Source organism: Cryptococcus neoformans (assembly GCF_000091045.1).
Source record: "Cryptococcus neoformans var. neoformans JEC21 chromosome 12 sequence".
NCBI classification, from domain to species: Eukaryota; Fungi; Basidiomycota; class Tremellomycetes; order Tremellales; family Cryptococcaceae; genus Cryptococcus; species Cryptococcus deneoformans.
This window is the reverse complement of record NC_006681.1, coordinates 751,921-778,946: the sequence shown is the minus strand read 5'-3', so window position 1 is coordinate 778,946 and position 27,026 is coordinate 751,921. Positions and strand designations below refer to the sequence as shown.

The 27,026-nt window shown below is 47.2% G+C and overlaps 11 protein-coding genes across 11 annotated transcripts in view; 5 read left to right on the top strand and 6 right to left on the bottom strand.

Annotated features, from left to right (window-relative positions):
- Window positions 1–595, bottom strand: part of CNL06430 (hypothetical protein) — a 3,236-nt gene extending 2,641 nt beyond the window's left edge. Inside the window, exons 1-3 of the mRNA XM_024658228.1 lie at window positions 495–595; window positions 253–378; window positions 13–162 (exon numbers count right to left, since the gene is read on the bottom strand). Of these exons, the coding sequence (XP_024513891.1) occupies window positions 13–162; window positions 253–378; window positions 495–522 (304 nt within the window). The 5' untranslated portion in view covers window positions 523–595. The remainder of the gene's footprint in view (window positions 1–12; window positions 163–252; window positions 379–494) is intronic.
- A 100-nt stretch (window positions 596–695) lies between these two features.
- On the top strand, window positions 696–5,055 carry CNL06420 (conserved hypothetical protein). Its single transcript, XM_024658227.1, has 21 exons — window positions 696–838; window positions 885–946; window positions 997–1,083; window positions 1,138–1,209; window positions 1,257–1,478; window positions 1,526–1,747; window positions 1,795–2,160; window positions 2,211–2,309; window positions 2,365–2,471; window positions 2,536–2,690; window positions 2,761–2,923; window positions 2,976–3,193; window positions 3,260–3,543; window positions 3,598–3,656; window positions 3,707–3,923; window positions 3,983–4,262; window positions 4,310–4,339; window positions 4,393–4,520; window positions 4,585–4,654; window positions 4,706–4,794; window positions 4,855–5,055. The coding sequence occupies exons 1-21, from the start codon at window positions 736–738 to the stop codon at window positions 4,972–4,974; spliced, it is 3,153 nt and encodes a 1,050-aa protein (XP_024513890.1). The 5' UTR covers window positions 696–735; the 3' UTR covers window positions 4,975–5,055.
- Window positions 5,056–6,376: 1,321 nt separating this feature from the next.
- On the top strand, window positions 6,377–8,765 carry CNL06410 (expressed protein). Its single transcript, XM_568163.2, has 10 exons — window positions 6,377–6,809; window positions 6,872–6,968; window positions 7,028–7,082; window positions 7,151–7,217; window positions 7,273–7,632; window positions 7,691–7,813; window positions 7,874–7,933; window positions 7,986–8,221; window positions 8,271–8,537; window positions 8,596–8,765. The coding sequence occupies exons 1-10, from the start codon at window positions 6,464–6,466 to the stop codon at window positions 8,623–8,625; spliced, it is 1,641 nt and encodes a 546-aa protein (XP_568163.1). The 5' UTR covers window positions 6,377–6,463; the 3' UTR covers window positions 8,626–8,765.
- On the bottom strand, window positions 7,261–8,577 carry CNL06415 (hypothetical protein). The gene is made up of 4 exons (XM_024658848.1): window positions 8,361–8,577; window positions 8,260–8,293; window positions 8,038–8,210; window positions 7,261–7,963 (listed from the first exon to the last, which is right to left on the bottom strand). The coding sequence occupies exons 1-4, from the start codon at window positions 8,559–8,561 to the stop codon at window positions 7,865–7,867; spliced, it is 507 nt and encodes a 168-aa protein (XP_024514678.1). The 5' UTR covers window positions 8,562–8,577; the 3' UTR covers window positions 7,261–7,864.
- A 1,033-nt stretch (window positions 8,766–9,798) lies between the features above and the next one.
- On the bottom strand, window positions 9,799–11,819 carry CNL06400 (conserved hypothetical protein). The gene is made up of 2 exons (XM_568162.2): window positions 11,136–11,819; window positions 9,799–11,082 (listed from the first exon to the last, which is right to left on the bottom strand). Exons 1-2 carry the CDS (start codon window positions 11,611–11,613, stop codon window positions 9,884–9,886), a joined length of 1,677 nt encoding a protein of 558 aa, XP_568162.1. The 5' UTR covers window positions 11,614–11,819; the 3' UTR covers window positions 9,799–9,883.
- Window positions 11,820–13,931: 2,112 nt separating this feature from the next.
- On the bottom strand, window positions 13,932–15,737 carry CNL06390 (zuotin, putative). Its single transcript, XM_568161.2, has 4 exons — window positions 15,335–15,737; window positions 15,189–15,284; window positions 14,492–15,141; window positions 13,932–14,444 (listed from the first exon to the last, which is right to left on the bottom strand). Exons 1-4 carry the CDS (start codon window positions 15,717–15,719, stop codon window positions 14,196–14,198), a joined length of 1,380 nt encoding a protein of 459 aa, XP_568161.1. The 5' UTR covers window positions 15,720–15,737; the 3' UTR covers window positions 13,932–14,195.
- Window positions 15,738–15,875: 138 nt separating this feature from the next.
- CNL06380 (conserved hypothetical protein) lies at window positions 15,876–16,694 on the top strand. The gene is made up of 4 exons (XM_568160.2): window positions 15,876–16,054; window positions 16,106–16,117; window positions 16,167–16,360; window positions 16,430–16,694. The coding sequence occupies exons 1-4, from the start codon at window positions 16,014–16,016 to the stop codon at window positions 16,543–16,545; spliced, it is 363 nt and encodes a 120-aa protein (XP_568160.1). The 5' UTR covers window positions 15,876–16,013; the 3' UTR covers window positions 16,546–16,694.
- Window positions 16,695–17,053: 359 nt separating this feature from the next.
- Window positions 17,054–18,268, top strand: CNL06370 (hypothetical protein). The gene is made up of 3 exons (XM_024658226.1): window positions 17,054–17,453; window positions 17,520–17,819; window positions 17,898–18,268. The coding sequence occupies exons 1-3, from the start codon at window positions 17,108–17,110 to the stop codon at window positions 18,131–18,133; spliced, it is 882 nt and encodes a 293-aa protein (XP_024513916.1). The 5' UTR covers window positions 17,054–17,107; the 3' UTR covers window positions 18,134–18,268.
- Window positions 18,269–18,508: 240 nt separating this feature from the next.
- On the bottom strand, window positions 18,509–20,858 carry CNL06360 (expressed protein). The gene is made up of 10 exons (XM_024658225.1): window positions 20,553–20,858; window positions 20,405–20,496; window positions 20,291–20,355; window positions 20,130–20,243; window positions 20,017–20,079; window positions 19,923–19,966; window positions 19,545–19,871; window positions 19,222–19,479; window positions 18,953–19,149; window positions 18,509–18,886 (listed from the first exon to the last, which is right to left on the bottom strand). Exons 1-10 carry the CDS (start codon window positions 20,696–20,698, stop codon window positions 18,675–18,677), a joined length of 1,518 nt encoding a protein of 505 aa, XP_024513915.1. The 5' UTR covers window positions 20,699–20,858; the 3' UTR covers window positions 18,509–18,674.
- A 1-nt stretch (window position 20,859) lies between these two features.
- CNL06350 (RNA cap binding protein, putative) lies at window positions 20,860–21,916 on the bottom strand. The gene is made up of 6 exons (XM_568159.2): window positions 21,718–21,916; window positions 21,548–21,616; window positions 21,309–21,424; window positions 21,175–21,252; window positions 20,973–21,107; window positions 20,860–20,924 (listed from the first exon to the last, which is right to left on the bottom strand). The coding sequence occupies exons 1-5, from the start codon at window positions 21,770–21,772 to the stop codon at window positions 21,018–21,020; spliced, it is 408 nt and encodes a 135-aa protein (XP_568159.1). The 5' UTR covers window positions 21,773–21,916; the 3' UTR covers window positions 20,860–20,924; window positions 20,973–21,017.
- Window positions 21,917–24,135: 2,219 nt separating this feature from the next.
- Window positions 24,136–26,927, top strand: CNL06340 (Catalase A, putative). Its single transcript, XM_568158.1, has 9 exons — window positions 24,136–24,270; window positions 24,319–24,477; window positions 24,531–24,664; window positions 24,711–24,852; window positions 24,907–24,938; window positions 24,989–25,435; window positions 25,489–25,905; window positions 25,961–26,335; window positions 26,398–26,927. Exons 1-9 carry the CDS (start codon window positions 24,249–24,251, stop codon window positions 26,812–26,814), a joined length of 2,145 nt encoding a protein of 714 aa, XP_568158.1. The 5' UTR covers window positions 24,136–24,248; the 3' UTR covers window positions 26,815–26,927.
- The last annotated feature ends 99 nt before the right edge of the window (window positions 26,928–27,026 follow it).

Sequence of the window (27,026 nt, the reverse complement as noted above, 5' to 3'; positions counted from 1 at the left end):
TGAAAACCGCACCATCAATGAAGTAGACATGAGCAGACTTGTATGTTCTAGTACCGTTGGCAAAGTCCGCAATAATGCGGTCGACGTTTTGAAGAGTTGGAGTCAAGAGATAAATGGCATCAACAGTCATCGGCTGCCGAGTAGAGTGAAGGGGCTCAATCGCTGGTTGGTTAAGGTAACATAGCAAGAGAGGCCAAGGTAATGATCAGTACAGTGTCCAAGTCAAACCATAATGGTAATACAATCGCTTACAAGTGACATGTTGTTGGAGAATATCAAACTGTTTATACACAGTAGTCAAAAGGGCATGAGAATGCTCGTCCGTGATCAGAATCTTCCATGTACCAGCTGGGATCGATTGAATAGCTGATGTGAACCCTGCATTGCGAGCAATAAGTCAGCGCTGATGGCGACATGAAGATACCATTGGATGTGCACTAAGCTGGTGCAATGCAGTCGAGCCGACGGCGTGTTGAGCTCGGGTGGAAACTCACGCGCTTTCAAGAGGTCCTTGAGGGGCATATTGCTATTATCTTTGAGGTTGTCGTCTCAACTATAGGATACAGGATTTCGGCGGTAAAGTATAGGATTTGAGGTGTGGAACAAAGAGATGGAGATCACCAATGACGACGGTCAGGGCGCGTGCACCGTGGTATATTGTTGTTTTACTTTTGTTTCATCACACTTTTTTGTCCAGCTCCTATAAGTATACCTCACATCATTCATCTGCCCAAGATGGATCAGCAGGTGCTCCAGTGCCTTCAGTCCACATTGTCGCCTGAAGAAAATGTCCGGAAACATGCAGAAGAGCAGCTCAAGCAGCTTTTCGCCGTCCCCGGTATGTTTCGTCTCATGTCGCTTGGATGTTGCTAATGACGGTGCAGAGGGTGGGCTGAGTCTGGCGAGGCTGTTAAATGCCCAGGATGTACCCTTGTTCCAGCGACAGATGAGTCTTCTTAATAAGGAACGCGACCATACGTACTAACATTGCTTTACTCAGCCGGCGTTCTTTTGCAGCAGTATGTCAACCAACATTGGACTCCAGCTTCGGCCCAATTTCAACACCCTATAACTCCTATAGAAGTATGCAGGTCATCCCTTGTTTAAGGAGGAACGATGTTGACATGAAAAACGCAGGTAAAAGCCCAAATAAGACCACTCGTTTTTAGCGGTCTCTCCGACCCCGAGCGGAAGATTCGTCTCGCCAGTGTAAGTTTCCAAAAATATCATTATGAATTAATTTCATGTGCTACTAGGCTTTCTCTCTTTCAGCCATTGCTAGATATGACTGGCCAGATGACTACCCCGACCTTTTACCGCAGCTTGTCAACTTACTCACATCCGGCTCCTCTGACTCGGTTCACGGCGGCATGCGTGTAATCTCGGACTTTGTGCGCAATGAACTGAGCGAAGATCAGCTTTTGCCTGTCGTTCAAGATCTTCTTCCCGCAGTTCTGAATATTCTAGCCAACCCCGAAGTACGTAGACTGTATTTTCGTGCTAGTCAGACACTGACCCACGACAGGCTCACTCTCCCTCCACTCGTGCTTCCACTGTGCACGTCTTCCGACAAGTCGTCCGCATGTTGGAAACTGTCCGGGAGGAGCAGCCTAGAGCTGTCAAGTCAGCGCTTGAATCGTTGGGTGCTGTTTGGCTCGACGCTTTCTCTCAGCTTTTGTCTCAAGATGCTGGTGCCGAGGTGCAACAGAACTGGGAATCTCTCAGTATCCGGATCGAAATCTTCCGAGTAAGCTCCTTTTAGCATCCATTGAACACGAACTCACTCGTCCTCAGACATTATCCCTCTTCCAAAGTGCTTTCCCCCGAATTATCGCTCCCAATGTCCCGTCCTTCATCCGCCTCGCCATCCTCAACCTCCAGTCACTCCTTCCCTTATTCACCGCTTTTTACCTTTCTACCACTGACGACACCCCTGAACCCCCATCGCCTACTTCTGACTCTGGCACAGGCATGACCGACCCCAAAATTGACATCACTGATCTTGCTTCTGCCATCTTTGACTATCTTACACCCACTGTGAGGACGAAGAGCGCAGTTGGTGTGTTGATGGAAGGTCAAGACGAATCAGCAAGGGCGACAGAGGTGTTGGAGAATTTAGTTAGAGTTGTGCAGGAGTTTACGCAGATCACCAAAGAGAATGCAAGTTGCCTCTTACTCTTTATTGGGGTTGTACTGATCAGATGGTGTAGGCCGAAGAGTGGATGGAAGACACCAATGCGTTCGTTATCGATGAGGACGAAGAAACTGAAGAGTACAGCGCAAGAACATCTGGTTATGATCTCATTGGCGTAAGTCTGCTTTTCCAGCTTTCATAAACAAAAATAAATGAATGTCGCGAGATAGTCTGTGATGGACAAGTGGACCAGGCCTGTGGCGGCCATTTTACAAAATCTCACAAACACCAGAGTTCAAGAGTCCGCTTCTGCCAAGCAATCGGGTAGCCCCGACTGGTATGTCTTACATCTGCAGTACGAAACAAGATGCCCAACATTATGCTGACATTTGTGAGAACAGGTGGAAGCCTCTTGAATCTGTGCTTGCGATGCTCGGAGGTATCTCTGACGATATCCGGAATGCGCTTGAAGAGGATTTGGAGAAGAAGCGATCGCCTACAATCGACGTATCGTATTTGTTCGATCAGGTCATCCCCAGTCTTCTTGGTCAATCAGGTGAGTCCAAGTTCATACCCGACGTTTGAAATGTCGTCTGTATTAAGGGGTATTAACAAGATTGATATAGAGGCTCCCTTCTTGCAAGGCCGAGCGTTTGTCTTTGCGAGCCAGTTTAGCTCTTTCTTGCCTCAAACGCTTGTGACACAGTATCTCAATGCTGCTGTTTCTGTTCTCGAATCACCAGAGGTTTCTGTCCCTGTAAAGATCTCCGCTGTCAAGACCATCAAAAAGTGAGCTTCCATATCACAAGTGTATGCAACTCTGGCTGACCATTATGCTTAGCTTTTGCCGACATGTCGATACTGCCATCCTCCAACCTCAAACCGGCAAGCTACTCAGTCTCCTCCTGCCACTTTTACCTCAAGCGGAGCGTGAGACCCTTTATCTTCTTCTTGAGACCATCCGGGCTATCACTTCTATCGATGACAGTATCTTGAACGCACAGAACACGGGACCTGTAGTAGAGCAGATGTTTGACGTATGGTTGAGGTGTGCTGACGGTTCGTGCCTTCTTGTTCACTATTTTTCCGAACAAAACGGATAACTGACAAACTTGACTTCGGTAGACCCTGTTACCACATCGATCATCGAAGAGAACATTGAATCCCTCACCCTCTTCCCTGACCCCGGAGTCCTCAGTGCCCTCGTGCACACTCTTGCCCCCAAGCTCGCCGCGGCCATCTCCACCCCTGTCACCGATGAGATTGTCCATATTCCTGGCGAAGCTGTGCAACTGGCGAACAGTATGATTAGGATGCGAGGAGGTCCCTTAGAGACTGAGTTGGTGGCTACTGTCACTAGGGCTGTGATGGAAATCTTGAGGACTACGGATGATATGGATGTCATCCAGGTAAGTAATGGTCTTGGGGGGAGGGGAGGAGTGTATAGGGGCTGATAGGAGTAGCATGGAATGATCCATTTGACTCTGGTTGTGAGGAAGGACTGCCAAAAGCTTACACATTGGTGGGTCATCATACTTCACTGTTCGACTAGGATACTGAATTACTTTGCAGGCATGATCTCGAAGGTAACAACGGTATAGCAAGCATTTTTGGCCTTCTTGGTCGTTTCCTCGCCCCCACGTTTTCAGAGTCTGGCGGTATTTTTGTGGGTGAACTCATCATGCACCTGTTCCGCAAGGCCGGTGAAGCCATTGGCCCTGTGCTGCCAGACTTGCTGCGAGCTGTAGTGGCCAGGTTGGCTACCGCCACCATGCCTTCTTTCATCCAGGTATGTTTCTCTTTTCGGGACGCTTATTGCGATTTAATGCTGACTGTCCTCATTTCCAGACTCTTGTCTTGCCTTTCGCCTACCTCTTCAGCACTGAACACACTGCTAACACCATCGATCTCCTCTCCCAATTCTCTGTGCCCGTTCCTTCTGGAGGTGAGAAGCGTGCTCTCGACCTTGTTCTTAGCGCCTGGTGCGACACTTCGGATACTATTACTGGATCATGGAATATAAGAGTCAGCGATATGGGTATGAGCAAGCTATTTGTCTTGTCGGACCAGAGGTTGAGGGAGGTTATTGTGAAAGGAGATTTGATCATTTCAGAGGCGAACAGGAACAGTAAGCGGTCTGGAATAAAGATATGATGGATGCTGATATATGAATAGCTATCATGACTCGCTCCAGAACTCGACACAGTGAGTCCACCGTATATGGAACTAAATATCGCCGTTGCTGATAAAGGCGCCAGCTCCCAACCAATACACTCAAATTCCTTTCCCTCTCAAAGCTCTGAAACTAATTCTCAAGGACGTCCAATCGGAGCCTACATCGGCGAAGAAGGCAACAACTGGTCTTGATATCGAGGATGATGACGGGGTACGTGTTTCATTCCCTTCCAAGCAGTTCCAAAAGAAGACTGACAGGTATGGGTGGTATGTAGGATGAGGAATGGGATGATGATGACCTTCTCGGTGGTGGCTCCAACGTGGGCGAATTTGACTACTTGTCTTGTGAGCGAATCTTACCCCGAGCCCAGATTATTCGCTGATAATATTCGACAGCATGGCTTGATAACAATGGAGCGGAAAGTGACGCGCAAGATGATGACGAAGATCTCAAGTCTGATCCTCTCGCTCAAATTGACCTGGGCGTAAGTTTGACCAGTCCGGTTATTTCTACGCTGAAATTGACTAATATATACTCTGCGCAGCAACATCTGACTGATGTCCTTCGACATGCATATGCTTCCAACTCAAATGGGATGCATGAGATGGTCGAAGGTCTTTCTGATGAGGAAAAGGGGATCTTAAGAGGTGTCTTGACACTTTAAGAGGTTTCTCAGGCAACATAGATGTACCTTGGTAATATTTTAATCTTATGCTTATTTGGCATGTATTGAGACGCATGGCAGAAAACTGCATACAATTAACCCGTTTCAAATATAAAAGTTAAGACCTGACTTAGTTAGCTAAGATCGGTCTTAGTTTTTAACGTATGGGGATCAGTTAACTAAGAACGGTCAAAAAGTCCAAAATTAGCTAAGACCAATCTTAGGTTCTTAGTTGCGTGTTCGGGATAAATAAATATGTCAAACCAACCAACCTCTCGATGCATATATCAACTTTTCCACTACTTCACATCATCTTTTTGCATGTATAAGTCGACCATAACTACATTTCCTCCTGACACCCTCTGCGGCACGCCTTTGGGATAGACCGGGCCTAACAGCAAGATCCTATCTTCTCTTCTCTAACATGACAGCATCATCAGCAAAGGGCAACAAGACCCCTCAACAACTTGTATCTGGCTCTCTTGCAGTACAACGCCGCATTATGTAGACAAAGCATACGGGAACCAATGGGAGGCTGATTTTCTGTAAACTGGCTTGCCGATTATGGCAATCGGAGCTATACTATACAACAGGTCCTCCGCTGTCGGCAAGATCATCAATGTCGCGACGGAAGCCATCCTGAAAGAGTTTACCGAACAGGGCTATCGCAGCCACACCCTGCAATATGCGTAACAGACCTTCTAGGACTGGTCGCTTACATTTGAAGGGGAATGGTGAAAACGAGTTGTTATCCTAGGAAGGAGTAATCTTTTGGAGGTGATGAACAGCGATTCGCATGCTTCGAAAGTCATGTCACCCATTGTGACTGCGGTGGCAATAACAAGTGGTGATAAGCAGGTACGTACGTAGTCGGAGAAGATGGAGGGGCGCTGCGGCGTGAACCGATCGGCCGATCGCTAGAAGTTTTAAGCTTAACTTGAGGCTGCATGATGAGATGGCATATGAAATTTAGTATGGGAGGGAGACTAGGGAAAGCTGTCCACCCTCTGTCCTCTGTCCACTTTCGACTGTGCCTGGTGACGATCCCGTTCATAATTCAGGTTCGCGCACGATGTACAAATCCAAGTTCGCGTAAACGGACGAAAAATCAGGAAACGGGAACAAAAAAGAACGTAAGGATGAAACCGTTATACGTAACTAAATAATGGCCGAACAGATCTATGACCGAAATAAATAAGTCCTATATCAGATAATCGAAGAGATTTTCGGATCTCGGGTTTTCTGATCTTCGTAAGGCTTGGCTATCTTCAAAATTTGTCGCTTTCTCTTCGTCTTCCCCTTTCTACTGCTCTTGCCTAGCTTTTCCATTTTTCATGCAAAGCGTCCGCAGCTCATTTTTTCGAGAGTCAACTTTTCATAATCTAGTCCGCTCGCTTCATGTCGGATTCCAAGGATTGACTGGCCGTATAAAAGCAGCGGGCCAGATGCTTGTATTATGGTTTCTCCCCATTGATTTACGCTATCCATCATGGTGACCAACCATCATTCGCCGGAGGTCATAGAGCATGTCGCCGAAAAGGCACCTTCCTCTTCCTCCAACTCTGACGCTATTGAAGGCAAAGAGGACCTAGCGGCTAGCCAGTACGACACTATCTCTGGCCAATTACCCGAGCTCGCGGCAGTTGGCTCCAACATGGATCGCAAGAACGAGGAGAATGGCCCGCGAGCAGGAGAAGAACTCGAAACTGTTATCCCTTTGGCATATCGACTGATTGCGTTCTCAATGATTCTATTCTTCGCTACTGGCTCAAGCTACATGCAATCAGTGGCTAGTCCTTTGAAATCGACATTCAAGGAGAAGCTCAACATCAACAGTGAGTAACTTTTCTACGTCTGTCATCTAACAATGATCGACTGTGCCTAATACGATTCTCAGATGCTCAGTACGGTACTATCTCTAGTGCGTCTAGTTTGGTTAACACCATCCTTCCGATCATCGGTGGTATCGGTATGGACTACTGGGGGGCGACATAGTAAGTTTCAGTGATGTCAGTTGAACCTGTCCCACATGCTGACTAGCTTGGCCTCATAGTGCTGCTATCATATCCAGTATTTTCGTTCTAGTTGGTGCCATCATTGCTGCCGCTGTATGTGAGATTCTCATAGGCATATGCTTCGTATTATACAGCGAGTGCTGATCTTGGCTCGCATTAAGGCATCTAACGCCGAAAATTACGGCATGCTTATCGGCGGCTTAATTCTCATGGGTTTCGGTTCTACCGGTACGTTGTTTCCATCTGTCCTCTTCCACAACCATTTACTAACCTGTTCATGCAGTCATCGAGTCTACCCAAAACAAGCTTTACTCCCACTGGTTCCGCGGTACATCCCTTGGTCTCGTATTCGCTGTCGACATTGCCTGGAACCGAATCACCTCGGTCATTGCCAAAAACACGGCCGTACCCATGTCAACCATCAATGGATGGTGGGGTTGGGCTCTATGGATCCCTGCTATCGTTTGTGCGGTGAACATGGCTGTGGTGATGCTTTACTGGTGGTATGAGCGGGCCGTACCAAAGAAGTATAGGCCTCTTCTTGGGAAGGATGCAAGGGTGAAGGAAGGTTGGGATAAGCGAAAGTTCCAGTTTGGGACACTTCGTAGGTTGCCCAAGTTCTTCTGGATTTTCTGTGGTTCTCGTAAGTAGCCTTCATTTGCAATATCGGCGGAAATATTGATAAACGTGTGACATGACAGAACTCTTCCAGAATGCCGCCGTTTCCGTTTACACTTCCAACTTGGCCGACATCCAGACTGTTACCCGAGGTACTAGCACGCTCGCTGCTGGCTATAACAGTTCTCTCCAGTCTGTTATTCCTAGTATGTTTTATTTCTAAGGCCTCTTACGCTGTAAACGTGATTCTGACTATTTCACTTCAGTCTTTTTGACCCCATTGACCGGTTTCTTTTTTGATAAAATTGGATGGAGAATGCCTTTCGGTAAGTTCGTTTCACTTTGTGATAGACGTCCTGATTGACCGTTTGATGTCAGTCTCTTTCACTGGCGCTCTTTACATCATTGTCTTTGCCCTCATCGGTCTTACCACCGTCCACCCTCTCTGCCCTATCCTCATCTCCTCATTCGCTCTGTCTACTAACGCCATCACTTTTATCGCTTCAATTCCCATCTTAGTGGGGGATGATTCATTGTTGGGTACCGCTCTTGGTATCTGGAAGGCATTTGCAAACGGCAATTCTATCGTCCTTGACGTTGCCGCTGGTGCTATCGTTAGTACCCTTTCTCCAAACAAAACTCTATTACTAACTTCCTTTGAAGCAAGACCGATCTAGCAACGGCTCCTACAACAACGTCATCTACTTCATCATCGCCATTAAGGGGGTGCAAGTCCTTCTCGGTCCTACATACTATTATCTTGATCGCAGGTGGCTTGCAGGGTCTCTCCGTATGACCGAAGAGAATCGTCTCGCGAAGCTGAAGGAAGTCAAGGAGAACAACTTGGATTACGAAGGTTGGAGAGTCAGCAAGATGACGGCTGCCATCGTTGGTTTCGAATTGATCGGCCTGATTATCACTGCCTGGGTTGTGAGTCTTTGAGATCTTCCCCATGCTATTGGCTAGTAAACTAACGGACGGCGTTCAGGTATACATCATCTACTCTCTCGGCACATGAGGGACTGATATTTCTTCCACGCCTAATCTTTTTTTCCCTAACTTTTCATTTTATCGTATCTAGCGCGATTATAGACATAATTCTGGGCAAGATGACCCGACACAACTACTGCCATGATTAGGATGCACTGTATAGCTACAGTTAGGTTCTGTACATGATGGAAACCTTTTTTCTCATCACTCAGTTCTCACCTCTCAGCTGGTTGTTGTTCACCTCTCAACAGGTTGTTGTTCACCTCTCAACAGGTTGTTGTTCATCTCTGATCATTCATCTTCCTCTGTGCGTTCGGACGAACGGTGTAAGCATGAAATGCAGCCAGTAAGTAGGAGCCTTTGGGGCGTCCAAATCATTCTATTAAAGCAGATGATACGTACGGATCTTTTTCGAAAAGCTAAACCGCGCCGCCAGACTGCGTAAACATTCTCCATTGGCTACCGGTCATCTTGTTACTTCCTTTTATTTTCGCTCTTCCGATTTCAACAAGTTGTTGATTATCAGTCTTCTTCTCATGCCCTCGAAGCGAAGGTGAGTGATTATACTTGATTAAGCATTGCGTTCCTAATTGATAATTTTGAAAGTAACATTCACACATGGAGCAAGGCTGTCAGCCCCCGTTTGAATAATGTGCCAGCCTGCAATTAGTTTCCGTTGACCGCTATAATGGTTCAGAAAAGACGACTGACGGGCGATCTCAGTCTATCTTTGATTATGGACTGAACGTAAAAAGGAACGATGATATCATTTCTGCCTAGCGTCCACACATTTCCTTCTGTGCTCGGGTCTACCCATCATGACTGTATCACTATCTGCAGAAGGGGTAAGTTCTCGTTTTATTGTGCTACAGCCTATTTTTCCTTAACGACCCTACCCTCATAGATTCATTCCCATCCCGGTGTCTTTCAAGCCTTCTAGGATTGATGATAACCTCAACAAATACAGCTTCGAGCTCATTTTAGGAGGAAATGCATGGAAGCTCTTGATGAACTTGATCAAGGGCCATTTGGCACATTTTTCGGTGTCGACCACATTGCTTTGTGTGAGCGACTCAAGTTATTTATGTTTGATAGCCACCTTTAACAGAATAGAGTTTAGATTTGTAAAAGCCCTTGTAATATGCAGTAATGGTCACTACCTGTCTTTTATTGTGAGTTATCCCAGCGCCCTTCACTATGTACTTGCAATGCATATACGCCTTTTTTTGACAGCATGACCATGCCTTTTCTTATAATTCGCTTATCGATACAGTTGCTTAGTTAGTTTAATCTTCTTCCGCTCCAAAACCCCAAACATCCTCCTCTCCTCCATATCCCCAATCATTCATTTCCTCCTCCTCCGCTTCATCATCTTCATCCTCTCTATCATGATCATGCTGTACTTTCCGGACCACTAACGCCTCTACGCAGATGAGCTCCTCTCCAGGTGGAGGAGGAAGAATCTTGTTTGTTGTCAGAGCAGCATCGTCCAGTGGGAGAACAATCTCTGTCTCGGTTCCTGTCTTTGTGGTGGCAGCTACCGAGTGGTCTGAGACAGGGGACAGAGGTCGAATCGGGCTTGGAATTGATAACTGTGTGGAATGGGGATGAAAACGTGGATAGTGAGATTGCCTAGGGCTAGTGCCGGATACCGTGCGCACATCTGCGAAGGAGAGAGATAAAGAGTCAAGGGGCACATGCAGGAGATCATCGACGAACGAATTGTCTGGGCACTCTGCAGGGGTAGCAAGCCGTAACGAAGATGGTCTCGCTGGCTGGTGCGGAAGGTTAACTTTGGGTGATTCAACCGGGAATTTTGAGGATTGGCTGGTTATCTCGGCCCACATTGGGTTTGTGCCATCCCCTCTTAATAAATCTAGACGTCTCTGCTCCTGTTTCGCCGCCGATTTGCGACGCTTCTTATCGGATTTGGGACTAACAGGATTGATTATCTTGCGAGGAAAAAGTGCGGGGGAGAGAATAGACTGGTGCTGATGTAAATCATTGGGGGGTGATTCGTCATTGTCGAACTGAAATGAGGAGTCGGTATCGGTGCTGAGACTGGCAGCACTTGACATAGAGCAATCCCTTGTAGAATCTACAATCTCGCCATCTCCCTCAGATTTTTGCTTCAACTCCATTTGCGACCTCGTCTCCTTTTTCTTCTTCTTCTCCCTCTTGCTTCTCCTTCCCTTTCCATGTGAGTCCGGTATACCGTTCCCTCTTCTCGGTTGACCGTCCTCATCCAGATCGGGTCGCTTCGCAGTCCACCCATTGGTAAGGAGTTTGGAATGACTCAAAACATCAGAAGGTGGAAGGGCTGTTATGGTTTCAATCGAGGCGGTTGGCTGCTGTGAAGCAAGTCCGTTTAAGACGATTTCCTTCAATACGATGACCGTAGCTCCTACTTCTGAAGCCATAAGCTCAAGAGTCCGGAGCGAAGCGTCCATTTCGGCTCGAGTCAATCCGACGACGGTTCCATCATCTATGTCAACGATCAGTTGAGTATCATATATGTTGCAATGAGTTGACGCCCACCTGCCAGCCCAAGCTCATAAATCGCCTCGTTCTTCCCTTGCTTTAACCTCCACATCATCTGGGTAACAAGCCTCTCAAATCTTTCAGTGGTGGGGTTAATCAGCTTGAGCTTGTACTCAATGAACCCCATCTTATCCCGTTCTGCTGCCAGCTTGGGAGTAGGCGACCGTTTGGGATGGACTAGCTGGTGGCGGGTAGCGTCGGAATCAGGTTGAGAGAGACGCTCCTCCCATTCTTTGAAAGCCTGTGAGGCGGAAAGTACGGGGGTTTGGCTGGGTGGCGTAGACGGATCAGAGGATGGAGGGGTAGGCAATGATGTGGTAGAGTCGCAACGAGAGGTGGGAGGCAAGGAGGTAGTGGAAAGAGAATGTGCAATGTCGTGCCACGGCGATGGTCGACGGGGGATATCAGTTGGAAGCACCGCCGGGGAGTGGTTCATGCTGGCTCCAGGTGTATTGACTGCCGCTGTGGAAATCATTCTGCAAGTTTGTGGTGAATAACGAGTTATTGAGGTTGTCGAGGTTGGTATTTGGTTCCTAACCGGACGATCATCGTGAGGGCAGTCGGGAAGGCAATCGTTCTAGGTCGCTCATTACCTCAAAATCATGATGGATGACTAGATAAAATAAGAAGTAGATAGGATGGACGATGAGCGGAAGGTGGATATGGAGCAAGACAAGATCGCCTTCTGCGGAGGCGGATGTAACGTGAAAAGAAGCCGAAAACCGGAAAGGAGGCTAAGGTTGGGTGGGGTCCTCCGTTTCGAGTCAACGCGTATGAGTGGCAAAATCGCAAAGGAACAAACATAGATCGGGACAACCAGAATCCGGACCTCGGCACCAAATTACCAGTTTTCCGGCTGCGCGAGATCCCGAACTGGCGTCTGAGTGCAGTGGTTACTACGTATTCCATCATTCCTCAGCCTCCTACTAATCCATCAGTCATCATACACACTTGATATTCTTCCATACTATGATAGTGTCCCATTGGAAGAGTCCGGATGCTTTATTAACTTTACATTCTCAGAAGACACATACAACCAGCCTTCCTTGGCTTCTCCTAGGCCTGATGCTCTCACACGACTTCCCACAATTTTTTTGTCATTACAGTTTTCTGAGGCCTGATTCACGCCTGCAGAGCCACCTGTTCGCTGCCCCAGCCCAGAGGGAAGGATAGTCGGAATATTCCTCCTCAGTGGGTTGCTGCTGTTATCTATAAACTCAGAATCGTAAGTAATACGAGTACAAGTGATGACAGGCATCAGATGGTGAGCGTAAGCAATTAGAACGCGCACTGCACGTATTCCTTTAACGCAATTTTCCATCCATCCAAACTATCATGGAGAATTTGCCTTCATCATCATTGCTACTGTATCCTAGAGGTTGAACCCATGATCGGAGAGCGATTCCAGCAGCAAAGATTGCTCATAAATGGATTAAGTATGGGTATGAAGGATGCCTTGCTGTCGCCAGCAGTAGTAGGTATCGACTCTGAGCGCATGGTCCTTTTACTGTAGAGGATGCAGTACATGTATAAACGAAGTTATTTTCTTTATTATTTGCCTTCGTCGAGTAAGACGGCAAATCAGAATTAGATGAAGAGAAGGCGGGAGATGAAAGAAGAAGGGGTCGTAAAAAGGAAGGTCTGTTAATGGGTGACCTTCGTCGAGAGAGATTGTCAGAGGCATTTATTGAATTCCGCCTGTCACATAATCGAGGATTTCGAAGGAAGACAACATTCTGGCGTTAATGCCTAAAGGGCAGCCCATCAAGCAAGCGCAGAATCCAGGAAGTCCAAGCCACATTCGTTGAGAGCTGTAGTAACATGACAAAACCTAAATTCCAAACCAGCCCAAATCATCTTAAGCTACTCATCTTCCTCATCTTTCCTTGCAAAAACAACACCCCATTCCTCCAGCCCCTTTCTGGAATCATCAACAACGACCCCCACCTCATCCAACGTCAACCTGCACCCCGCACATCGATGTTGTCCACAAAGATCGCTTGGCTGCCACTTTCTCCCTGTCAATGCCTTAGTATCAGCAGATTTTGGGGCTTTCGAATAAGGGCCCAACGTGGTGTTCGCGGGAGATGTGGGAGGGTATCCAAGTAACTCGTCGCATGTGCAGATCTCTCTTGACGCGGCAGGTAACCGAGAATCAAATGATGCTCCGCAAATAACGGTCATATTCTTTGTGCCTCTCGCGCGACGTAGTTCTGGGAACGTCCATTGACATTTAGAAGATGAATGGGTGGGAGAGGTTTCGTCAGTCTACCCCATAGGCTCGTTAGTATAATTATCCTCCACTCCCATGAATGATTCACAAGCCTAGGATGGTTAGACGTACGTTAGAAGGATAGACGTAACACTCTTGCACCTTGTTACCATGCTCATCCACACTCTGCGTGGTCAGTACGGTACGTTTTAAAGATCCTTTCTCGCTCATTTTTGCCACCCTGACTGCGTTGTGTTACTATCGAAAAAGAATGGTGGTCCGCGTGGTTGAGGCCGTAGAGATTAAGAACTATATACCTGCTTATATGGGACAAACATCAGAAAGCCCTATCAAGCTTGCCTGGGAACGTTCCTTTCTTGGCGGAGTTATTATGATCGATCGTTGCTCATGTGAATCACTAAAGTCGGTGTCGCGCCTCCCTGCTGCTTGCCGATAAGAGGTCGAAGTTGATAAGTCGATCAGTCAGTGGATACTAAGAGTAGTTTACAGTCAAGACAGTTGCCGTTAATCCTTCGCCAAAATGATCAACTGAAGTGATAGGGGAGACATTACTGCTCATCGTCAATTCGTTCCCCAGATCTCGATGAAGGTTTGCCAATCCTTTGATGCAATATTTCTTTTGTTAACACTCCTCCGCTGCGATCACAACTTTAACGATTTGATATTATTCCGCCATACACACGTCTTGTACTATTTGTCTGATTGCGAGACTTGCCGAAAGGTCCAAACAGCCGTCAAAAGAAACAATCGCCAAAAGAAGCAAAATGAAGCCGAAAGCAGAGAAATCTACATCCGCTTTACCATTCTACTCGCCTTTCTAAAATCTAAGCGAACTCGGTGAACTTGCCAGCACCCTTCTCTCCCAAAGCGGCAACCTTCTCCTGCAAAGCAGCCTTGGCAGGGGCGCCGTTGCCAGCCTTCTCAATCTTCTCCTTGAGGTCCTTGACCTGCTCGGGCTCGAGAAGCTCAACGAGAGCATCGAGCTCACCGAGCTGCTTCTCGATAACCTGGGCAGAGGCGGCAGTGCCTTCGGCTTGGAAGTAGTTGGAAGAGGCAACGACAGTGGAGATGGCCTGCGGCACAATTAGCAAGATGGACAGAAACGGGTAAGATTACACACCTTCTTCCACTTCTTGAGGTTCTTCCTGGCAGCCTCCTTGGCCTTCTTGGCCGCCTCCCTGTCAGCCTTGCTAGCCTCGTTGGCCTTTTTCTCAGCGACCTTCTTCTCCTCTTCCTCCTTCTTCTTCTGCTCCTCGAGCTTCTTCTTCTCGGCAGCGCTCAACTGCTTAGGGGCACCAACGGCACCACCCTTCTTCTTAGCTTCACGGGCAGCCTTCTCCTCGGCCTTGATCCTCTTGATACGGGGGTCAAGAGCAAGGACAGAGTCAACAAGCTCACGGAGACGGGTGTTGTCCTCCTTCTTACGTCGGGTTCGCTCAGACTTGTTCTTCTTCTCAGTGAATCGCTTGTCGTCACGAGAGTCGGAACCCTCGTTGACCTCCTTGTCGTGCCACTCGAAACTTCTCCAAGAGTCGAAGTTGTAGAAGAAGTCATAGAAGCCCTCGACGTCCTTTTTGGAGGAGTTGAGGTCACCAAACTCGGGAACGGGCTGGACTTTGGAGAAACGGCCTTCACGAGCAAAGAGGGCATTGGCCTGGGCACAGAACTCTTCGGGAGAAAGCTTCTTGAAGTCGGGAACTTCGTCGTTGATGTTCCAGTCGATAGAGTCGAACTGACGTCGACGCTCGGGGTTGGTAAGGGTCTCATGGGCTGATTAAAGTTAGCGTAGAAGCAAGATGAAGGTTAGAGCTACACACCTTTCTGGATACATTTGAAGAAAGAGTCGTCGTTGGTACCGTGACCAGTCTGGCTGGCCTTCTTGTCGGGGTGGTGTCGGAGGACCTTTCTTCGGTCTAATTTCCTTTAGCAACGTCCAAAATCAGTACGTGAGACAGTCACTTACGAGCAACCTTGATCTGGTCGTCAGTGGCAGTGTACCTCAAGTGTCCCAAACCGAGGATGGCATAGTGGTCCTGCTTCTTCCATTCCTTGGGGTCGGAAGACAAGACAGTCTGAGACTCTTCCTCTTCGCCCAAACCGGGGTACTGGGTACCATCGCCAGAAGCGTTGGCCTTCTCCTCGGCCTCACGCTCACGAGCCTCGAGAATGGCCTTGTCGTCGTCTGCAAAAGATCGTTGAAGGATCTGTCGACGAGCGGCGGAGATGAAGGAGGGCCCAGCGGGGTAGATGGGGAGCTGCTTGGGGGCAGAAGCCTTGGAAGGGGAAGGCTTGGAGTAACCCGCGGGTGTGGCGGTGAGGGTGATGGGGAGGGTGACAACGGAGGCCATTTTGGATTTTTTTTTGATATGGAAATACGTTAAAATTGAATTGTTGAAAGCCGGCGGTGGTCTGCCTGAAGAATATTATTTGAAACGCGATTTTGTCGAGTTTCTCCCTGTATTCGAGCTTCCAGTGTCCTCAAGCGTTCGAGAGATGTAGAAAGGCAACTATCTGCGCTGCATATATATATAATCACAAACATAGATCTAGAAACAAGGCTTACGTGCAGCGAGCCCAGATAATCGACCACAAGCACTTTCAGTGAACAAGACAATTGACAACGTTAGATCGTCTCTTCCAAAATGCAACGACCAAACGACTCTTTAGCCCAACGAGCTCTTTTGTTAGTCACTTTTGTTTTATATTCATGCTACCATTGCTGACAAACATTTAGCGTGAAGAACCTGTAAGCATCTTGCGAATATATCTTTGTATCGATTCTGATTCATCTTCAGCAACTTTAACATCACTGGCGCCGACTTGTACGATCTCTTTGGCAAGTACGGACCCATCCGGCAAATACGTCTCGGTACAGACGCAAATCTCAAGACCAAGGGGACAGCATACGTAGTGTTTGAGAGTCCGGATGATGCTAAGGAGGCTGTCAACCAACTGAATGGTTTCCACTTGATGGAAAGATATATTGTCGGTAAGTATTTGTCAAAAGCGTCTCACGGTTTTGTCAGTTAGGATGGCGGTCGCTGATCGGTTCGCGCAGTGCTTTACCACCACCCATCAAAACAGCAAGCGTCAGCGCTGGCCAAGGCAGAATTAAGAGCACGAGAAGAAGCGTTAGCAGAGGAGAAGAGGCGGTTGGGCATGAAGGACGAGTAGACGTTGTGTTGTTCATGGGCTGGTTGGTTGCTGGAGGGATTTAAGGCTGGGGCATAGCGACGTCGGTCAGCACTAAATTAAGAAGTAAAACAGGTCAAGGATAATTAGATAGTGTACCATTTATTTGTATGTCATTATCATTGCATTTTCATCGTGCATAGGCGCCTTCGTTCATCGTCACTCGCTATCGTTCGACATGTCCTGCCAATTGAGTTTGTGATTGAATAACTCTATCCTTTAGGTCTGATTAGTCTTTTTTACATACTTGAGCTGCTTTTGGGTTATGAGCTTCTGCTGTTTGCAAAAGCGCGGGTAATCTCTTCCGGTTGCGAGAACGTAAAGTTGATATAGGGGGTTGGCCAAATGGTGGGCACACCTGCTCGCTCGCTCTGAATCGGCGTTTTTCCCGATGGATTTCTTGTTGTCGTCTCGTTCGTTCGCCCAATGTCATATGTTTCGCCTGGTTAATTCAATATGCTATAAAAATCGATGTTATCTCCTTACATTACGACTCCTTACCTCCTTCACCTCTATAATACCAAGACCAACCTAGTCCATTATCATGTCACGGTTCAACCCTGACGAACTCTCCTCTTTTCGTGAACACTACCACACCTATGGTTATGTGATCGTCCCTTCCCTCATTCCTGATGATCTCTTCCCCCTTCTCCGTGAATCTGCAGACCACGTTGTCGATCTATCCCGTTCCGGCAAATGGGACAACGTCCGCGTTGTAGGAAAACCGTTTCCGCCTTGGGACGCAAAAGATAAAGAGGATATCTGGGGTGTACAGAGTGTGATGCATCCGGACTTGGGACAGAAGGTGTTTGCCGAATGGTATGGGAGTGAAGGGATGTTGGAGGTATCAAGAGCTTTGATGGGTTGTGAGCAGGAGGATATGCAGTTCGGTGAGCACACTTGGTCCAACTTTCGGTCACAACGACGCCTTCAGAAGGCTAAATCATCCATCGCAGAGCTGTTTAACCTCCTCGTCAACCCCACGAACGCAGCCTATGCCCTTGTATGGCATCGAGACGACGTCAAGCCCACGGCCACACCCCAAGAGGAAATCGCCGCTTTGCAGAAAGACTATCACGGCATCCAATGGAATGCTGCTCTATACGACGACGAGTGTCTCTCTGTCGTACCTAAATCTCATCTCAGAGTAAGCGCTCCCGATGAAAAGAAGGCACTGTTGGGAGACGGAGAGATGCCAGGTGGTATCAAGGTAAAGCTCAAGGCCGGTGAAACGGTGTTCTACAACAACAACATACGTACGTCGTTGCTGATTTCCCCGACTCACAACACAACATGTCCTTCTTTCCAGAACCGAGCTAATACCTAAATTATAGTCCACATAGGAAGCTATGATCCCGCCACAAAGCGACGAACTCTCCACGGTTGCTATGGCTGCCCCCCACCTGGCGATACCTCTCGAGCTCGAAACATCCTACAGCACGATCTGACGTATACCCTCGACCCCAAATTCAGAGAGTCGGTGCCGGAAAAGCTGAAGGGAATGGTGGATAAATTGAACGGAATGCAGAAGCTTTTGGAAGGGCAGGTGCTGGAGTATTCGCAGAATTGAGAGCTGCTGTTGTTGTACAAAAATCGCATCATGTTTTAATCTTATTGAAGTAGGTGGGTCGTAGTCGGATCTATACTGTAATTGGCCCTGGTGCTGGTGTTGTAGTTGTAAGAGTTATGCGAAAGAACAGCTGGATATTTTTCAATCTTTGAGTAATAGTTGCGATGGCCATCATGTTTCTACCGTGATTAGTAGTCTTCGCTGCAGGCAACTTTTCCGAACAATCTCTCTCTCTTTTTTTTATTAAGCTCTTGACCAATACTGTGGCAGAATCAGCGACAACCCCCCTAACTCAAAAAATGTTTATAAGCTAATCTTTAACGTTCTGACAAAACCTCCTTCAGCCGACGCAATATAACAATCATCATAATTATCCATTTAAATGAGCATTCTACGACGATGAACGATAAGAAAAGCCGGATCTGCGACTAATTAATCTTTGTTGAATAAAATGTAAGTGTGATATTCCGCACATTTACACCTATAGTACGTCCTAATCCATCTCTCCATTTGTTGATCGTATATAAACTATCTCCACATATTAAAATCGATTACCGGAACCTCTCTGCCCCACACCATGAGTCAGCGTCATCCTCGCTCCACCTTGCAGTACACCCTCCCTCATCCTTACGCTTGCACTGTCTTGCACCCCCCCCATCCCAGTCCCTATCACCATGGATTGACTGGAATTCATCGACGGTGCACTCATGTGCTGTTGCAGAGGGGTAGGTCTGGCTGATCCAGGGCGGTTCACTATATCAATCTCGAGTGAGCTCCAACCTCAAAACTTGTTGTTAAGTTCGACACAATTTGACATACCGAAAGAAGAGTTTGACATCTTTAGCCTCTGAACAAAACTCGATTGCGGTCGCTGAGGGACAGACATTTGCAGTCGTTGCGTCTGCAGCGATTGGGTGTTGAACCTTCGTTCGTGTTGATTAGGTAACGTTGTTCCAGATCTTTCTTGGGGTGCGCGGCGATTCGGCGAAGGGTTCGCTGGGTCATATCTGTACGTTCTGTAAAGCAAAGCAATCACAGTGTTCCGTCAATGCAAATCCTCTTTTCACTGCTCCGTCGCAGAAACTTACTCTAGGCGTGATTTAATATCATCCCCGTCATCTGCACGCCTCTCACCTCCCATATGTCCTATAGTACTCTTCGGTCTTCCTCCAGGGCCCTGCAAAGGTACTTGTGTTGGAGCTCCCATTCGTGGAATAGCCATAGGTGCTATAGAGCTGAACGCACGAGACATAGGACGGTTAGTCTGGAAATTGTGTGAGGGCTGAGGATGTCGGAGATGTTGAGATCCTTCAAAAGCACCTGACGCAGGGGTCGGCGGGATGAATCTGGATTTACATGTCAACTGTTTTGACCATTTTGCTTCCCCACTGATTAAGACAGATGTACGTACCGTCGAGGTTGTTGTTCTAATATATCAATCCTTCTTCTCTTATTTGACCCCTCAACATCCCCATTACCCATCCTATACCCAAAACCTACTGTTGGCTGCTGTTCTTCCTCGTGCACGGTTGGTAACGCTGGCGGTGGAGGTATGTATTCTTTCTGTGTATTTGGTTGCGGCTGGTCATAATGGGTGGGTTCAGCTTGGCGGATGTTCGAATTGAGCGAATATTGAGATTGAGGTGTGATTTGGGGTACGATGGCAGGCTGAGATCGTTGGAAGTTCCGGAGTTGGGACTGGAGCTCAGCGACACGTTCGTGGAGTTCGTGGTTTTCCCTAGCAAATATGTAAGTTAAGCGATATGAGTTAGGTCGAAGCTACACCTACGACATTAATGCCTCCTGCTCTCGCTGTACACTAGTAATTCGAGCCTGGCAGGGTTCTGTCAGTAGAGCAACACTACACCGTTTGGATCATATACATCTTTCTCCTTCATAGCATCTCTGTAATGTTGTATTGATCGCTTCATCTCCCTGTATTGAAACTAGCAGTCTATTGTCAGCTATTAAACGTCTCAAGCAAAGGTCTACTCACGCCCATGACCCTGAGCGCTGAGGTATTCTTCTTCATGGCCGTCTTCATTTCCTCCATTGCGCCAGTTAGGAGCGACGCGCCATTTTGAAACCATATTTCATGCCCTGGTGGTAACTACCAGCAACGTCAGAACCTTTGAAAAGCAATAGAACTGCGCTCACTGATCCTTCCTGGATAAGAAAGAGTTCCATTTGCTTGTTGCATGCTGTACATATGCCTTCTTGGTCTAATCTAAATTAGTGTGAGCATCTTGACAATCTTCTCAAAAGACTTGCGCTGATGTTCATCAGAAGAGCAGAGAATATGGCCACAAGAAGTCATCCAGTAGTGTTTGCCTTTAGCTGCTCCATTTAGCAAAGGATCCCGGCTATCATGATTATCAGTCGATGTTCACGATGTGCGACTTCCACATCTTTCACCCACCATAGTGAACACTCCGCATAATCCAACCATTCTAACACTCCGTCATTGCGTCCCTGGCCAAAAGTACTGGACTTTGAAGGAGGTGTCGATTGGGCATGTCCGAATTTGATGGAGTGCGCTGAAGAAGGAGGAAGACGCGATGACATGAACAAAGCTACTGCGTGCGCTTGAAGTATAAGTAAATAAAAGATGGGCGAGACGAATCAGCAAAGAGCAGAACTGCTCCTTCCAAAGAAGTGAATCAGTTCTTCCACCTCCTAGTGGCAAAAGTTAGAGATGCGACGCGTAGTGCCTAATGTCAGAGAGGAAGGAAACACGATGGTTGACCGGACTTCTGATGGTGGATCGGTGATCCCTCCTTTGGCCTATCTCCTAGAACGAAATCAGCTAAACCATCCATAGACTCATATAATAACGCGCAGAGTCAAGTATCGACCAGTATCCTTCGTCATCCGCATACCGCAGCTAGTATGCATCGCCCTCCTTGCCCTCGTTCACAAAGCCCATCTTTGATAACACAGATTCTTTTACAGCGTGGTCTCGTTCTCGTTGTTTCTGCCCACAAATCAGCCTCAGTCTCCGCTGCAGTTCCAGCTATTATCAGAAAATAAAGCCAACATACGTTCTCAGCGGATATCTTTTCCTCGATTTCTTGTACATTTACTTGTTGTAAAGGTACCATATCTTCCGCTATCAGATCCTATGCCTGACATCAGCACTTCTATGCTAAACCCAGATTTGAAGTGAGCGACCAACAATTTCTCCTAAAGCCACAACGTTCTCTCCTCGCACTAACAACACTCCAATATCCTTGTCTGCATATTCAAGTTTGTAGTGTAATCTCTCTACACACGATTCAAGAAGGAAGTTGGCTGCGTTCGCATGTTGGACCAAGGTGCCAAAATACAAGTAGATTCCGCCCAAGAATGACGATGGCAATACGGAGACTTATATTAATCCATAGTCACAGAAAACAAAGCAAAAGAATGACGTACCAAATTGGTCGTAACTCCTAAACAAGCCTATCAACTTCCTCCCGTCTCGCAAGATAACGAGGACTTTCTCTGGAAACAGGGTCAGCTTGAGATCATGACAATCCCACGGGCCTCCCGCTTGCGAAATGCAGATGGGATGCGGGAATCATACTAAGGAGTTCAAGACTAACTGTCAACAAGGTCAACCAGTGAACCAGAAGTCGTGAACGGGATGAGAGCGTCCATTACGGTTGTGAATCTGTCGAACTCGGTACAACTGTATTTCCAGCGGAGTGCACTTTGGCAATATGTTACTGTTTCGACGAATGCAGTGTTGGTAGCAACTGAGGATTATTGTGTCTTCAATTTGCGTTTCTGTCTGATGTTAATTAGACCGCTGAGCGAGTTGCTCACGCATTTGAGCCATCATGAGAGTACACCGATGAGCGACGAAAAATGGAGATCATCGGATCCCCGAGTTATTGACTGTTCCTGAACGAGAGACATGACGAGAGCATCGTCCTTCTTTACGTATTTATATAGTACAAATTTCTGTTTCATCATTCTCTATTTTCCTTGGTTACCATCTTCGTATAAAATGGTTAGTGACTAAAATTAACCCTATCAAAGTAATAGTACCACACCGCCTTTCGACTTGCAGCTACTGAATACTTTTGTATCTCTGGAGGCACAAAGGTATCTTTACTTTTCTTGTCCCTGTCCACCTCTAATCGTCCCTATTTCTTTCCTTCCATCTCTTTAGTTCACCCTCAGCTTTCTCTTTCATCAGCCTCAACTGAAATAATCAAAGGCGTGGACCTGCCTTTATAGCGATTAGGAGTGCTGCTCTTATTATGATTCCTGCTACCCAATTTTAGAGGGACTTGAGGCATTGTCGTGATGCGAATGGACTCCCCCAGTACTTGCCTGTTGACAGTGTTGGACCAAGTGTCGAGTTATATACCTCTACGAGTTGTATACCTCTAAGCCGCAGTCAATAGATCTATCACGTTCGCTCATCGGGTTCGCACATCATTTCGGCGTTGCCCCTTCATCTGTACCAGTACGTATGGGGTTCAAGAATGACAATACCGTTGGGTATTGCTCGGAGGGATGAGTAATGGAGGGAAGTGATGTCGTTATGTTCGGGCATGGAATGAAATGTCTACGCAGCAGATGGTTAGATTGTGCACGAGATGAGCCTATGTGAACTAGAGAGCTAACTGAGAGCTCTGCGCCTGCGATGTTAATAATGGATGAGCAACAGACCTTAGATTAGATTAGACGACATTGCGAAGCTCTTGTCCGTCCATAGAGAGGAACTGGAAACTACGATTGCTTATAGAGTTTGCGGACCACAACTAGATTTAGATTTAGATTTAGACTGGCGCCGCATAAGGCTGGGTGACAGAGGAAGCTGAAAATGTACAGAACAACTCTCCACACATAAATCTCAACCGGCACATCATTTGACGGTCTTCACCTTTTTTCAGAATGCTGCTCGATTGCTCAGGTCATCCCGGAAATGATCTCGTCCTCAATTCCCACTTTGACCGATGACCAAGCGTTGAAGTCTTTATTAAAGACAGCCATCCATACTGCCTTTCATTTACCTTAAATCTATATCTCTATCATCAGTTACGCTTTGGAAAAATGACCAATCAGCCTTTTCCACCGCTTCCTCATCATCCACTCCAAGCTCACCATACCCGGCCGGCGATGACTACTTTTCATTGAAAAGCAGCATGTATAGGTCTGATTCTTCCCGCAGAAGCTCTCTCTCATCCACATTCCGTCAGGGGGTATATATCGAGCTATGCTTTACATTTGTCCGATGCATTTCCGACTGCCTTTCTATTTACGCTTGCCGCGATAGTTGAGTTGGGAAAGGGGAAGTCTCTGGCTCGTTACATATGAAAGTGTGATTGCGTGCGCATGATACTCCAGCTCGCACAGACGATCTGAATTTTAAAGCTCAGCGTAAAGGAAGAGACCATGGATCAGCGCTTAACCGCTCTGAAATGGGGACGCTAATCAACCCTCCATTCAGTTAATGAACCAAACAAACCGCCGGCGACAGGGCAGAAAAGAATTGTGCATCTATGGAGACAAAAGTAAGGCTTAGCTTGCGAGATAACTTAAAAAAATAACGGCCATCGGCGTCATCCCCATTTCCAGGAAAAGAAGAGCTACTAGTAAAATAATAAAAGTAACTCGTGGTTAGTTAATTAGATTCCAAAATCCCAAGCAAGGGGATGGGATCAGCAGACTTGGCGAGGGATCTGAGAACGTGGAGTTTGATGTCACTCGGATGCGATGTTGCCTGCTTACTGATTTATTTATCACTTAAGTACCGTGATTTTTCACTTGCATCCTGCACCGTTGACGGTTGGCTCCACCCGGCGCGGTCCAGGCGGACCTAATGACCGTCATTGACGTAAGAACATTCAGGCGAGAGCTAATTACAGCCTATCATGAGCTACGTATCTGGCATCTTCTGACGTCTGAATTTAAAAGGTGAGCTTGTTGGCCGTGCGGCCGCGTTATGCGGGATGAATAAATTCAGAGTATGAAGTATGATGCAGTTAACTTCTTGCTCTACGCGTGTCCCATCTTTTCCCATATATATATAAGAACGACAAAATGCAGAAGCAGCCAATAAGTGTCCTCCCATTTGTTTCCTGCAACATCTTTTAACAACCGCGATTCTAAGCCTGTCAATATGGCACAAATGCTGAATCAAGGTAAGCGGAATAGATGCATTTTAGCACAGCAAAGGCTGATCCCTTTAGCCGTTACTGCCGTTACTGGCGATGCTAAATATCGCCAAATGGCCGAGAACACCATCGAACAGACCAGCAAGACTCCATTGACGACTTACTTTGGAGTGAAAGTCCCGGAAACTGATGTTGCGTTGCGAGCTGGTGCCAGGGGACCCACTCTCCTTGAAGGTACGATATGGTTTTCCTGCCAATGACCCCAAGCCTAACATGGCAACATATAGACTTCCATAACCGAGAGAAGATCCAACATTTTGATCATGAACGCATTCCCGAGCGAGTTGTGCACGCTCGTGGCTCTGCAGCTCATGGAGAGTTCAAATTGCATACTCCTCTGACCGGCATCACTACTGCAAAGGTAAACCAAAGAGCCGAGACGCAGAACGTTAGCTGATCGTAGACAGGTTTTGACCGATACCAGCAAGGTCGTCCCTGCATATGTCAGGTTCAGCACGGTCGTTGGTTCACGAGGCAGCGCTGACACCGTGAGGGATGTCCGTGGCTTTGCCACTAGGTTTTATACCGACGAAGGTAACTGGGATCTCGGTAAGTATTGGCTTGTTCTTGGGATGACTGCTCATGCTTATTCACTTTTAACAGTGGGCAACAACATCCCAGTCTTCTTCATCCAAGTAAGTCTTGTATGGATTGCGTAGGAGTATGTTTATTTACATCTTCTCAGGATGCTATCAAATTCCCTGATGTTATTCACGCCCTTAAGCCCGAGCCTCACAATGAGATGCCTCAAGCCCAAACTGCACACGATAACGCTTGGGACTTTATCTCTCTTCATCAGCAAGCTACTCACATGCAGCAGTGGGTCACCTCCGACAGGGCTATTCCTCGATCCTATCGTATGATGCAAGGTTTCGGTGTTCATACCTTCAGACTTATCAACGAGGAAGGCAAGAGCACATTTGTCAAGTACCATTGGATTCCTCATCTCGGCATTCATTCTCTAGTGTGGGATGAGGCCCTCAAGATTGCCGGACAGGACCCGGACTTCCATCGAAGGGATCTCTGGGACGCAATCGAAGCCAAAGCATACCCCAAGTGGGAATTGGGCGTACAACTGATCAAAGAGGAAGATGAACACAAGTTTGACTTCGACATTCTAGACTCAACCAAGGTCAGTCATTAGGCTGGGCAGCGCACAGTCGCACTTGCTGACCCCTCATTTAGATAATCCCTGAGGAACTCGTACCTGTTCAGAAGATTGGGACTTTGACGCTCACTCGCAACCCTGTCGATTTCTTTGCTGAAGTAGAGCAAGTGGCCTTCTGTACACAACACATCGTTCCAGGCATGGACTTTACCGACGATCCTCTTCTTGCTGGCAGGAACTTCTCCTATGCTGACACTCAAATTTCACGTCTGGGCACCAACTGGCACGACCTCCCCATCAATAGACCTATTTGCCCCGTCATGACGAACTTCCGTGATGGGCAAATGAGTATGTTCAGCAAGACCAACAGGACACCCTACCACCCCAACAGGCACGATAGCCTTCCACTTACGTCTTCCAATAATGGTGGCTTCCAAAGCTATCGTGAGAAGATATCCGGTGTTAAAGAGCGGCTCAATGGGCCCAAGTTCCAGGTGAGTTTATCTTGACTGCGCCAATGATGGAATGGCTAAGTAATGTTTCTTTTAGGAATTCTACTCGCAAGCAACCCTTTTCTGGAACTCAATGTCCGAGACGGAGAGGGAGCATATCATTGCCGCGTACAACTTCGAGTTGTCACACTGCGCGGAAGACATTGTCATTCAAAACGTCATCAATAGCCTCAATGAAATCGACCACGGGCTTGCTACTTCGGTTCACGCTACCTTCCCTCACCTTACTTTGCCTGAGGCCAAACCCACCCACAATAAGAAGTCTGAATATCTGTCGCAAATCAATGGCAAGCACCAAGTCTTCACGGCTTCTGGGAGAAGGATTGGTATTTACCTCGTGCCCGGGTACACCTACTCGCAAGTTGTACCTTTGCTTGCTGCTTTTGAAGCGGATGGATGTATGGTGAAATTTGTGAGTTGCATCGTCAAACATCTATAACGAGGGGATAAACTGACGGATTGCGTGTCGTACAGATTGGCCCTACGCTTGGTCCAATCAAGGCTTCAAATGGTCAGTCATTCACCGCCGAATTCACGTTCGAAGGCTGTCGCACTACCTTCTTTGACGCTATTGTCTTCGTCGGCGGTCCCGATGATTCCTTCATCGCGAAGCTCAAGATTGGCCGACTTATTCATGCAGCAAGGGAGGCTTATATGCACCTTAAACCCATTGGCGTACTTGGCAATGCTACCCAATGGATGGTAAACACTTGCTTGCCTGGAGATTTCAGCGAGAAGACCAAGACTGAGTCAAGTGTCGTTGTGGAAAACGGTGTCGTCTTCGCCCCTGGTGACCCAACCCTCCATTCCATTAAGTTTGCTAAGCAATTCTTGGAGGGGGTCGCCCACCACCGTGTCTGGGACAGGCAAGTTGCGCACATTGCTGCATAGGCGGTTGATTTCAAGAATCGTTGTATGTCCCAGTATGACGAGTGTAGTACTAGTATGCGTGTATTGAGTTTAGTAATAGTATGCGTGTATTGACTTTAGTAATAGTATGCGTGTTTTTAACAATGTATAATTGTTATTATCTTACTCAACAGACGGTCTTGTTACGTTTTTTGTTTGTGCCTGATCATCAGATGATTCAGATCGAACACAAC